This window comes from Lissotriton vulgaris, chromosome 7 (assembly GCF_964263255.1).
Source record: "Lissotriton vulgaris chromosome 7, aLisVul1.2, whole genome shotgun sequence".
Lineage (NCBI taxonomy): Eukaryota > Metazoa > Chordata > Amphibia > Caudata > Salamandridae > Lissotriton > Lissotriton vulgaris.
Window position 1 is genome coordinate 614,017,522 of NC_141695.1, and position 12,808 is coordinate 614,030,329.

Sequence of the window (12,808 nt, forward strand, 5' to 3'; positions counted from 1 at the left end):
CCAGGGGTGGCATAATACATGCTGCAGCCCCTGGCGGCCCTGGGTACACCTATGCCCTGAGTTACAGGGTCTGATAAGGTGGCCCAGTACCAATTGGTAAATGCACCTAGGGTACATCTCGTAATTTAGAAAGAGAACAGCCAGGCTGTGGGTCTGATTGGCAGGCCCACAGCCAGAGAAAGTCGTAAACCAGTGAAACAAAAGCAAAAAATCTGGGTGATCATAGGATTGCAGACCCTACTCTCCTACATGACCCCCCCCCAAACGTCGGAACAACTAGCTAACCTTGACCAGGTGAGTCTTCTTGTTCTAAGTGGAAATATCTGGAGAGCCCATCGGCATTGCCATGATCAGTACCAGGTCTATGTTCCACTGTGAAGTCCATCCCCTGTAGGGAAATGGACCACCTAAGCAGTTTGGGGTTTTCACCCTTCATCTGATTTAGCCACAAGAGGGGCTTATGGTCGGTCTGAATCTTGAAGTGAGTGCCAAACAAGTATGGCCTCAGCTTCTTCAGGGCCCAAACCACAGCAAAGGCCTCCCTCTCAATAGCTGACCAATTCTTCTCTCTAGGGGTCAGCCGTCTGCTTATAAAAGCAATGGGCTGGTCTTGACCATCAAAATTCAGTTGAGAAAGAACAGCTCCCACACCCAACTCAGAAGCATCTGTTTGGACAATGAATGGTTTGGAGTAGTCCGGACTCTTGAGGATAGGCGCCGTGCACATGGCCTGCTTTAGGTCATCGAATGCTTTTTGACAGCTCACTGTCCACTGAACCTTTTTTGGCATTTTCTTACTTGTCAGTTCATTTAATGGTGTCACGATGGAACCATAGTTCCTGACAAACTTCCTGTAGTAACCAGTCAGGCCCAAGAAAGCTCGAACCTGAGTCTGGGTGGTTGGAGGAGCCCAGTCCCTGATTGACTGTATCTTGCTCTCCAGTGGCTGAACCTGACCTCCACCGACAAGGTGGCCCAGGTATACAACCTGTGTCTGCCCTATCTGGCACTTGGTGGCCTTGATAGTGAGACCTGCTGCTTGCAGTGCCTCTAACGTCTTCCGCAGGTGGACCAGGTGATCCTCCCAGGTGGAGCTAAAGACAGCAATATCGTCAAGATACGCCGCACAGAAGTCATCCAGCCCAGTAAGGACGTGATTCACCAACCGTTGGAAGGTGGCAGGTGCATTTTTCAGACCAAAGGGCATCACCACGAACTGATAATGCCCACCAGGGGTTGAAAATGCTGTTTTAGGCTTGGCGTCCTCAGCTAACCTGATTTGCCAATACCCAGCTGTCAGGTCAAACGTACTTAAGAAGTTGGCCGAAGCCAATCTATCGATAAGCTCGTCTGCCCTTGGTATTGGGTGGGCGTCAGTCTTAGTGACTGCATTGAGACCCCTGTAGTCTACGCAAAACCTCATCTCTCTCTTACCACCCTGGGTGTGAGGTTTCGGCACTAGAACTACGGGACTAGCCCAAGGGCTATCCGAGGGTTCAATGACTCCCAGCTCCAACATTTTCTGCACTTCACTTTTGATGCAGTCTCTAACGTGATCAGGCTGCCTGTAGATTTTACTCTTTACGGGCAAGCTGTCACCAGTGTCGACCTCATGGGTGCACCAATCGGTCTGACTGGGTGTCAGAGAAAACAGATGTCGGAACGACTGAAGAACCTGTTTACAGTCGCTCTGTTGATGTTCGGAGAGGCTGCCACAAAAGACAACACCATCTACCGAGCCATCGTCAGGATTCTGAGAGAGCAGGTCGGGGAGAGGGTCACTCTCCTCTTCCTATCCCTCATCTAGGGCCATGAGCAAACTCATGTCCTTCCTGTCGACATATGCTTTTAGCCTGTTGACATGAAGCACCCTGTGGGGGCTCCGGGGAGTTCCCAGGTCGACCAGGTAGGTGACCTCTCCCTTTTTCTCCAGGATGGTGTGGGGCCCGGACCATTTGTCCTTGAGTGCTGCTGGGGCCACTGGCTCCAACACCCACACCTTCTGTCCGGGCTGGTAAACAGTCAAGACAGCCTTTTGGTCATGCCAAGCTTTTTGGAGTTCTTGGCTGGCCTTAAGGTTTTCGGATGCCTTCTCCATGTATTCAGCCATCCGCGAGCGGAGGCCGAGCACATAGTCCACTATGTTGGTTGCAGGCTTTTTGAGAGGTCTCTCCCATCCTTCCTTCACCAAACACAGGGGTCCTCTTACAGGATGCCCGTACAAAAGTTCAAAAGGGCTGTAGCCAACCCCCTTCTGTGGGACTTCTCTGTAGGCGAACAAGAGGCAGGGGATCAGGACGTCCCATCTACGCCGAAGCTTTTCCGGTAGTCCATGAATCATCCCTTTTAGGGTCCTGTTGAATCTCTCAACAAGCCCATTGCATTGTGGATGATAGGGTGTAGTGAACTTGTAGTTGACACCACATTCCTTCCACATAGCAGTTAAGTAGCTCGACATAAAGTTTGCACCTCTGTCGGAGACGACCTCCTTAGGGAAGCCCACTCTGGAGAATACTCCAACTAGGGCTCTTGCCACAACAGGTGCTGTAGTGGTCCTAAGGGGAATAGCTTCAGGATACCTGGTGGCATGATCCACTACCACCAGTATAAACTTGTGCCCTGATGCTGTCGGTGGTTCCATGGGACCGACGATGTCGATCCCCACCCGTTCAAAGGGCACCCCCACCACAGGCATTGGTATAAGGGGGGCCTTTGTCGTGCCACCTGACTTACCACTGGCTTGGCAAGTGACACAGGAGCGGCAAAACTCCTTGGTATCTTCGTTCATGTGAGGCCAGTGAAAGTGCGAGACAAGCCTGTCCCACGTTTTCGTCTGGCCTAAGTGACCTGCTAAGGGAATCTCGTGGGCCAAGGTAAGTAGGAAACCACGCTGAGACAAGGGGACGACCAGCCTCCTGGTCATGCCAGGCTTGGGGTCTCTTGACTCAGTGTACAGGAGTCCATCTTCCCAGTATACCTTGTGGGTACCTGTGGCGTTCCCAGCAGCCTCAGCAGCAGCCTGCTGTCTGAGGGGTTCAAGAGAAGGGCAGTCTAACTGGTCCTTCCCCAGATCTTCCCTTGAGGGTCCCCCTGAGCCCAAGAATTCAACTTGATCAAGTTCGAACTCTCTTGGCTCAGTTTCCCTCAATTCCTGTAGGTCAGCCTCCTCTGAGACTTGATCCTCGACCTGGGGCAAGGGGGAAGGCGCAGCCTTAACCCTACTGCTCTTTTTCTTGGGAGGTGTCTGGTCCGTTGTTCCAGGATCCAGCACCTGTTCAGTGGGGCATTTCCTGACCTGTGACCTAGTCACAGCGAACACATGTGCTGGCAAACCTAACATTTCCATGTGAGTCCGGTGCTCCACTTCTGACCATTGTGACGACTCCAAATCATTGCCCAACAAACAATCCACTGGGAGGTCTGGACTAACTACAACCTTCTTTTGGCCAGTTACCCCTCCCCAGGAGAAAGCTACAATTGCCATACTGTGATTGGTAGTGACATTGCTTGCATTGGTCACCAGGAATTCTGTACCTGGCATGATCTGTCCAGGGTCCACAAAGTTAGGCGTCACCATGGTGACGCTGGCACAAGTGTCCCTATAGGCCTGAGCCATCTTTCCATTTATGAAAGGCGTCTGTCTGTATTTGCCCAAAGTATTGGGGCTTACGTCAGGGGACACGTCCACGTCCCCTGTACTGACAAGGACAGCCTGAGTGAGTGTACCAACTAAGTTGTCACGCCCCTCAGAACCCAGGGTTAACCCTACTAAACCCTTGGGAGGCGCACTACCACTGCTGACTGTACTAGGGGGCACAGGTGCCTTAGGGGCTGCAGTGGCAGGAGTCTGCCCTCCTCCCTTCTTGGTGCACTCACTAAACCAGTGAGATTTACTTTTACAGTACTGGCACCATCGTTTGGATTGGCCTTCTTTCTTCTTTTGGGGAGCCTGACCCCCACCCTCTTTGGGTTGTTGGGGACCTGTCGAAGACTTCTGGTCATTTTGTTCCCCCTTAGAATCTTTACCCTTCTGGTCTGCTTTCTTCTGACCACCTTGATTCTGGCCCTGGTTCTGTTTAACTCTCGTACGAACCCATTTGTCTGCCTTCTGCCCCAATTCTTGAGGAGAGGTCAGATCCGAGTCGACAAGATGCTGATGCAACAACTGGTTCTGACAATTGTTTAGAATTTGTTCTCTCATCATCAAATTATACAATCCTTTGTAATCAGTAACCTTACTGCCCAGCAACCAACCCTCAAAAGCCTTAGTGGCACAATCGACAAAATCAGACCAGTCTTGAGCCTGCGTTTTCTGGGTATCCCTGAACAGCACCCTGTACTGCTCAGTGGTTAGGCCGAACCCTTCAACGAGTGTATTCTTCAAGACTTGGTAATTGTTAGCGTCCTCTACCCTTGTGGTGAGGAGCTTGTCTCTTCCTTTACCTTCAAAGGAGAGCCACAAGATAGCTGCCCACTGACTCTGGGGAACACCTTGCACAGTGCAGGCCCTCTCCAAAGCAGTAATCCATTTGTGGATGTCGTCCCCTTGTTTAAAGGGGGGCACTATCTTCCCAAGGTGTTTCGTATCGAAACTCTTTTCCCTATTACTAGGTACATTGCTGCCACCAGTGGGGACTGCCCCACTTAACTGTTGCTCTCTAGCAAAAGCAAGCTTTTCCTTGGCCAGGGCAAGTTCTTCCCTTTCGATCCGCAGATTAGCTGCCCTTTCCTTCGCTTCGTACACTCTCCTCTGAGGGGACGTCATCCCTCTTTGCGAAGAGTTGTGAGAGCCGTTGGTATGAAGGGATCTGCCAGAGCCTCTTGATAGAGATCTGGCTCGTCCATTCCCCATGTTAAGCGGAACCGACAGTAGCGCCGGGGTTCCCCCAGTACCACTATCGTGTCTGCTTAAGTTGGACCGTGTTAGTCTGACGACTTCTACCTGTCCCTTATCTGCCTCGTCCCCTGAGAGATCCTCATCCTCATCCTCCTCCACATCCTCGTTCTCGGTTGCGAGGTGAATGAGGTCAGGATCGTCCCGGGTTCCCTCGAGGGGAGGCATGTCTCCTTCTGGATTAGAAGAGCTACGAAGTTTCTCAGCTCTCCTGGCATCATAAGTCTCCAAGAGACCAATCAGAAAGGACGTTGTGGGGTTAGACCCCTGCTGAATCTTCCGGGAGTGACACAATCGTCTTAACTCCTTGAAGCTCAGCACAGTATATCCTGAAGGGATGACCTGTGGAGGGTCAACTGACACAAGGGGAGACTCAGAGTTTCCTCCTTGGCCCGACATACTGTTTCTAGTGTGGTGTAAGTGATGCACCTACCTACACTATGTGTTTTCCTACTGATCCCTTGCTAAGAGTTGTAGCCAAGGTGTGCTAAGCCTTGAGGAGCTACAACAGCTGGTTCAGTAGAACTCAGAGTATTCTAAGCTTTAGTTATATGTACTAACAGTACTTGTGTGATCTTTCAACAAGATATTCTTAGGATACGTGTGGTAAAACAACAGCAAGCTCAAATCCCAACCGCTGCTCACCAATGTGAGAAGTTGGCCCGATATGCAACGTTCGCTATTCTAGCGACCGCTATGTATCGTTCCAACGACCCTTATGGTGTTTGGTTGTAAGTCAACCTATAGACCAGCTATCCTAGTAGCGTGGATACGAGCAGTCTAAGGCTAAAGACTCGAGAGGGCGCGTTAAGCCAGCTGTTTACCACACATGTACCCCTTGAACACCCAGTGAAAGGACACCACACAAGTGTTATGAAAATAAACAGTATATTTATTAAGAATCACAACAGCCCTGTACTCTTTATGAGGACAGGGTACTAAGCACAAACCAAATCTCTTTAGCAAATACTTCAAGTGCACAGTTTAAAACAAGTGTCCGGGGACACGGAAAGGTTAAGGCAAGTCGGAAGCGAGGGACTCGGGACCCTAGAGTAAGGAGGCTATGCAGGCACCGAAATGCCGAGTTACCTAGCCACGAGGGCTGCGGCTGCAAGTCTTACAGGCGTCGGGGTCTTCGCTGACGAGCCAGGAGCCGGAAGAAAAGGAGTTGCTGGCCGGCGACCAGTGATGAATAGTTCGTAGGGATCCAAGCCTGGATCAGAGATTGATGAAACCTGAAAGCAGAGGGGACCAAGTTCGTACTACTAGCCAGTAGTCAGAGGGTACCAGGAGGGCACCAGTTGGCCGTCACCTCGACCAGGTGGGTGGGCGACGCTAGGCTCTGCAGTCTCACGGACCAGGAGGCGTTGTCGGCGACCACGGTGGAGGTGCGAGCTGTCCCACGACGGATGTCGCTGTCGGCGTCTTGAGTGGACCAGGAGGGTCCGGGGTGCTTCTCAAAAAAAGATGGAAGCAAGGGCCAGTCTGGAGCAACCAGACCGGCAGTGTTGATTCTCGGATGTCGTCACAGAAGGGCACAAGCCAGCGGCAAGTGACCAGACAACGTGCTGAGCAGCGAGCAGAAGGGCCCCACGCAGATCGTGGAGATGCTGGGAGACTGCACTTCGGTGCTGGAGCGGCTCAGGGTCGGGGCTTCTCGGACCCCAGAGCACTCACCAGAGAGTTACCTCGATGGTCGTGCTGGTTTTTAAGAGCGTGCAGGTTCTGATGATGGCCGGTCCCTCGAGGTCTCGTCGCACCCACAGATCACAACTGAGCTGATGACGTGGGTAGAGGTCAGAGGTGCCAGGGAAGCCGGTTTCTCGTCGAGCTGGGCCGTCGGATTCCTTGAGGAAGGACTTACAGCAAACCGCAGAGTTCTTAGATGGTGCCCGCTGATGCAGGGTGACTACTCCTTAGTCACAAGGGAGAAATCTTGAGAAGAGTCTTGAAGTCCTTTCGTAGAAAGTATTCTTGATTCAAAGATGATCTAATTTGGAAGGGTCCCCGCTCCGGCCTTTATTCTAAAGAAAGGGGTGGGTACATGACTAGGTCCTGCCCTAAGGGTGGGACCAGGAAGGGGGGTAGTTACACCCCTCTCCCCTGCCGGACTTTCCCCAGGCCAGGGCTGTCGCCCCTGGAACTGGTTCTAACCGGCAGATGCGTAGTGAGCACCGGGGTGCCACTCCGCAGTCACCTTCTCGCAAAAGCCCTACCTACCCAGAATACACAAACCCTGTCTGGGACGGTGCGAACACCGCCCTCGACAGGAAACCCTTTGTCCAAGTGCTCCTCGCTGGAAGGACTCCCAGCAGCAGGAGGTCAGACTCGTGTCTGTGGTGGCAGCATCCATTTTGTGGAGCTGAGGCTTTCGTTAACTTTAACCGGGGTTCACAGTTACGTACATGTCGTGTCCCTCTAGAAGGGCGGAATGCTAACCTCGTCGCCAGAGTTGGTGAGAGGGCAGCATCCCGATTCGTATGACACCTTACTCGACATGTCTTGATAACGCGACACCGAAGTTACCGATATGGTACGCGTTATCATGGAACAGCCATTGGGTCTTGATTCCGCAAGCTGCAACCGGGCTCGGCTCGGGCCAGAGCTTAGTTCACACGAGCCCATGCACTCTGCCTTCAGGATTGTCAAGGCCTGCCATAGGAGTGACTGATAGGAGCTCGGGTGTCCATTTGAGGGTTAGATATAGGGCTACTATATCTACAGCAAAGGGTGATTACACGACTTCGCCCCAGCTGTCATGCAGCCAGTTGTGTCAAATTTAGGAGGCCAGCCAGGGGTGGCATAATACATGCTGCAGCCCCTGGCGGCCCTGGGTACACCTATGCCCTGAGTTACAGGGTCTGATAAGGTGGCCCAGTACCAATTGGTAAATGCACCTAGGGTACATCTCGTAATTTAGAAAGAGAACAGCCAGGCTGTGGGTCTGATTGGCAGGCCCACAGCCAGAGAAAGTCGTAAACCAGTGAAACAAAAGCAAAAAATCTGGGTGATCATAGGATTGCAGACCCTACTCTCCTACAATGACCACGCCCGTTTTCATTAGGCTCAGCACCGGCGGTAATTCTTACCCGCACGGATGTGGTTAAGAGAGTGAACGAGACACTTGGGGCTCAATTGTGAGGAGTTGCTAGTTACCTTTCGGGATAACAGTATGACCATGTTTGGAGATGATAGTGCCATGAATTGTACGTTCAAAGCTCTAACATAACTACAAGTTACAATCTACAATGTTACGGACAGTGACTGTATCACTATTTCCTTTTTATGGTATGTGTCAAAATTGAAAATAATCCATATATAAAAAAAAAAGATGACAGTGGAGGGTGTCCAGATCTTACATCACATTGGCACCTTGCCTTGTCCCATGTCCTCCTTCTGGCTCACCAAAGAGCTTTGGCCCTGATTCTAGATTACAGAGGCACACTTTGAAGATACTGCATCCCAGGAAAGGTATTTCACTGAAATGCTAAATTCAGACAAACCGTTCCTGTTACACTAATGTTGACGGCCATTTCCACAGGCCTCAACCATAGTGATTCCCGCAAAGAAGACCCACTCCCTTGTGTACTCACTCGGTTACAGTCCTCCAGAAAGCTGGGAATGTCACTATCAGTTGGCTGGAAGCTGGCTTGGTCGCAGGGCCTTTCCTCCTCCATGAGCAGCATTCCCTCTGCATCATCGCGTGAAACTAGAGTATAGGAAGAGAAGGGCCTGGCATTAATAGAGGAAGCGTGCATACAACACTGATCCCTCTATGTAATCACATTTCACACGGCCCCCTCTGTGAATAGAAACAAGCCAGGTCTTCCCCTGTGAAGAGTACTACACCATTACTGTCAGTCTCACCCCATCAACCCTGTTCTCACCCTGATGCAGGTCATCTCGCAGAGACCCAGCGTGACTGGGACTGGACGGGGGGACCTCAGACCCAGGCCCATCTCCATTGCAGGTTAGTGAGATGTGACAGTTCCAGCCTGTCTCAAGACCCATCTTCTCTGCAAAAACCTGAGGATCAAAAATGTTTGAATCTGAAAGTAATACAACAAGGTATAACAAAGAAATGGAGGTAAGGATAAAGATTATAAAAGAAAGTGAAGTTTGTGTGTATGCATATATAGTTGCAGTAGAAGACTCACCCGTTTTGTATTAGGCATGCACGGTGAAGTAGTGAGATAGGGGAAGGACAGAATGCTACCAGGCAACTATGCAAGAAATCATCAGAAGCATGGCAGGATCTTACATACAGCCAGTGAAGCAAGATAATGGTCACAGTGGAAATGACGATAATAAGCAGCTACATATGCAAGAGAAGGGCATATGAGAGATCACACAGAAAAAGATAACAGACACAGGTAGCAGAGGGTGATCACGTTGATGATATGCACACAGGAAAATACAGACAGCGAGGGTGAGGTGCTTGCATGCAGTTGGGCCTGTATGAGTCAGAAAGGAATGCACAGTGCTTATGGTATCCAAGCTCAAACGAGAGCAGAATAAATATACTGCTCACATGCAGAGATGCACACAAGGCAACACGAGAAAGGAGGCCATGTACCCAGGAGAGAGAAATGCATATAGGGCTCTTGCAGTGTAAAGCACACAGAAGGAGTTGTAAACACATAATATGGGGCTTATATGCACCCATACATGAGACAAAACAGAAATGCAGGATACCATTTCATATTTAACCCTTGAGCGGGGTACATAGAGGAAACTGCTCACCTTACTCTTCAGTTCGTCCTCCATTGAGAAATACACAAAGCGAATGCAGGCATTGACCAGAGCGTCAATGAGGCGAACAATATCCAGTCTGGCTTGATATTGCGAGGAGACCATGCCGATGAAGATCTGACCATTCAGTGCCATTCGGGAATCCTCATGTGCCTCTCCAATGCCTTCTGGGGACATTTACATAGACAAGCAACGTCATATGGAGAACTTTCAGGAAAGAGTAGTGACCAAATGTAGCCTTTAGTAAACAATTACAAAACCACTGGGTATGGGCTCCCAAGCAGCAAGGCCAAGCCACAGCCTAATGTATCAAAGAAACAAGCGCCAATGCTGCCAGTTTAACACAATTTCCACTAGCTTAACGTCTCACAATCGATTTAAACACAAAGTGAGGGGATCAGTGTCTCTTGAATAAATCTTCAATTTTATTTCATTGATAAGTTATTTTCTTTTTTTCTGATTATTCATTCTATTTTCAATTAGAAAAACATTTATAACATACAAACATTAGAACACATTTTTAATGTACATTTCAAACACTCCCCACCCTCTAAGACATTGTGAATCACAACCACTCACAGTCAATCACTCTCACACCCTTTCTAGAACACAGAAATATTCCCAACACTTAGATACAGTTCAGTATGAATTCAATATGGTGCCATAGACAATTGTTCAAATCATTTGTGAGTTCTTTTATCAACACTAAGACACTTTTTTTAACTTCTTATGGCATCCTACAAGACAAGGTCTACGCGTTTCGAACTCCTCCTATTCGTAGAGTTCTCATCAGGACCACACTGAAAAAATAAGTGAGGGGAGATCTCAATTAAAATCTGCCTTTTGACCACATCTTAAACCTACTAAGCGGCTCGACATCCGTCTTATGCCTCTTACCTTTCACATAGTGTGTCTTAATCATTGAGATGAAATCTCCTTTGTACCCGGCGTTGAACCACCTAAATAACAATGATATAACAGAACTCAGCCAAGCTGTACTGAATGCATTCAATTTACACTGTGCTGTTTGCCATTCATATCAACTCACTCACCAGTGTGTTGTTTGTTGTGACGCCTCTCTAAAAATGAAATGAAGATTTACTGTTAGAAACTGAGCGTTTCAGTCAGTAGCCGAATGCTGCTGATGGTACCTGCTCTTACCTTGATGTAATCTGTTGTTGGTGGGGGATAACGAAAAATCAAATCCTGAAATGAAAGGGGTCCTATTACTATTCTCTAGTGTCTTTGCAAATACACAATGTTTGTACAGAGCCCGGTGATCGCCTTACCTCCTGTTCGAGGGGTCTATCATTCGAGCCGAATTTTTTCAGTTTGCGCGGTCCTACAATGATAAAGAGCGGAGTAATGCCTATTAGTCCTATCGCTCGTGATGCTGAATGCGTGTTAAAATGCTCAGAAACCATCAAAGGTTTATATTTTGGGCTTCCGGGTGCCGCCATCTTGGAATGGGTATATATTCGTGAGCGTTCTAAGGCACATATTTCTGTAAATAAACGTTTGTGGTGTGGTAGGAGGGTTTCTTAAAGTCCATCTAACAATTCTCATATTTTTAGGGGAGTTTGGGTCTTATGGTGAGTTGTATCTTGTATAGTGAAGGCGCCATCTTTGGATGGGTCACAAAGTGTACAATGTCATTATTTACAGAAATATGTGCCTTAGAACGCTCACGAATATATACCCATTCCAAGATGGCGGCACCCGGAAGCCCAAAATATAAACAAAGGAAACACCGGTTCCATCGCGCCAACACAGAAGAACGCCAGAACCCCCCTCGAGCCGGATAATGGAAACTTGAAGTCCTGAGTAACGGTAAAACCTTTGATGGTTTCTGAGCATTTTAACACGCATTCAGCATCACGAGCGATAGGACTAATAGGCATTACTCCGCTCTTTATCATTGTAGGACCGCGCAAACTGAAAAAATCCGGCTCGAATGATAGACCCCTCGAACAGGAGGTAAGGCGATCACCGGGCTCTGTACAAACATTGTGTATTTGCAAAGACACTAGAGAATAGTAATAGGACCCCTTTCATTTCAGGATTTGATTTTTCGTTATCCCCCACCAACAACAGATTACATCAAGGTAAGAGCAGGTACCATCAGCAGCATTCGGCGACTGACTGAAACGCTCAGTTTCTAACAGTAAATCTTCATTTCATTTTTAGAGAGGCGTCACAACAAACAACACACTGGTGAGTGAGTTGATATGAATGGCAAACAGCACAGTGTAAATTGAATGCATTCAGTACAGCTTGGCTGAGTTCTGTTATATCATTGTTATTTAGGTGGTTCAACGCCGGGTACAAAGGAGATTTCATCTCAATGATTAAGACACACTATGTGAAAGGTAAGAGGCATAAGACGGATGTCGAGCCGCTTAGTAGGTTTAAGAAGTGGTCAAAAGGCAGATTTTAATTGAGATCTCCCCTCACTTATTTTTTCAGTGTGGTCCTGATGAGAACTCTACGAATAGGAGGAGTTCGAAACGCGTAGACCTTGTCTTGTAGGATGCCATAAGAAGTTGAAAAAAGTGTCTTAGTGTTGATAAAAGAACTCACAAATGATTTGAACAATTGTCTATGGCACCATATTGAATTCATACTGAACTGTATCTAAGTGTTGGGAATATTTCTGTGTTCTAGAAAGGGTGTGAGAGTGATTGACTGTGAGTGGTTGTGATTCACAATGTCTGAGAGGGTGGGGAGTGTTTGAAATGTACATTAAAAATGTGTTCTAATGTTTGTATGTTATAAATGTTTTTCTAATTGAAAATAGAATGAATAATCAGAAAAAAAGAAAATAACTTATCAATGAAATCAAATTGAAGATTTATTCAAGAGACACTGATCCCCTCACTTTGTGTTTAAATCGATTGTGAGACGTTAAGCTAGTGGAAATTGTGTTAAACTGGCAGCATTGAGCCTTTAGTAAACAAACATGCACAAAACTAGGGAACAACAGGCAAGACCAAATTCAAATATCTGTGGGCAAAATTCACCATAAACTAAACAGGCAATAGGGACACCGTTGAGGCGGCGACTGATACAACCCTTACATGCATTATCACTCAAATGTGTCAGAAATAATTCAAATATGCAGTGATCCTATGGTTGGCATATAAAATGCGCTAGCTCTCGAAA

At 48.2% G+C, this 12,808-nt stretch overlaps 1 protein-coding gene across 3 annotated transcripts in view; it reads right to left on the reverse strand.

The window, feature by feature from the left end:
• Positions 1–12,808, reverse strand: part of TMEM94 (transmembrane protein 94) — a 734,938-nt gene that overhangs the window by 188,340 nt on the left and 533,790 nt on the right. For 2 of the 3 annotated variants that reach the window (XM_086930762.1, XM_086930760.1), the window contains 3 exons: positions 9,638–9,813; positions 8,782–8,920; positions 8,488–8,603 (listed from right to left, as the gene is read on the reverse strand). In XM_086930762.1, coding sequence (XP_086786888.1) covers positions 8,488–8,603; positions 8,782–8,920; positions 9,638–9,813 — 431 coding nt within the window. The remainder of the gene's footprint in view (positions 1–8,487; positions 8,604–8,781; positions 8,921–9,637; positions 9,814–12,808) is intronic. The other variant, XM_086930761.1, reaches the window with a different exon arrangement.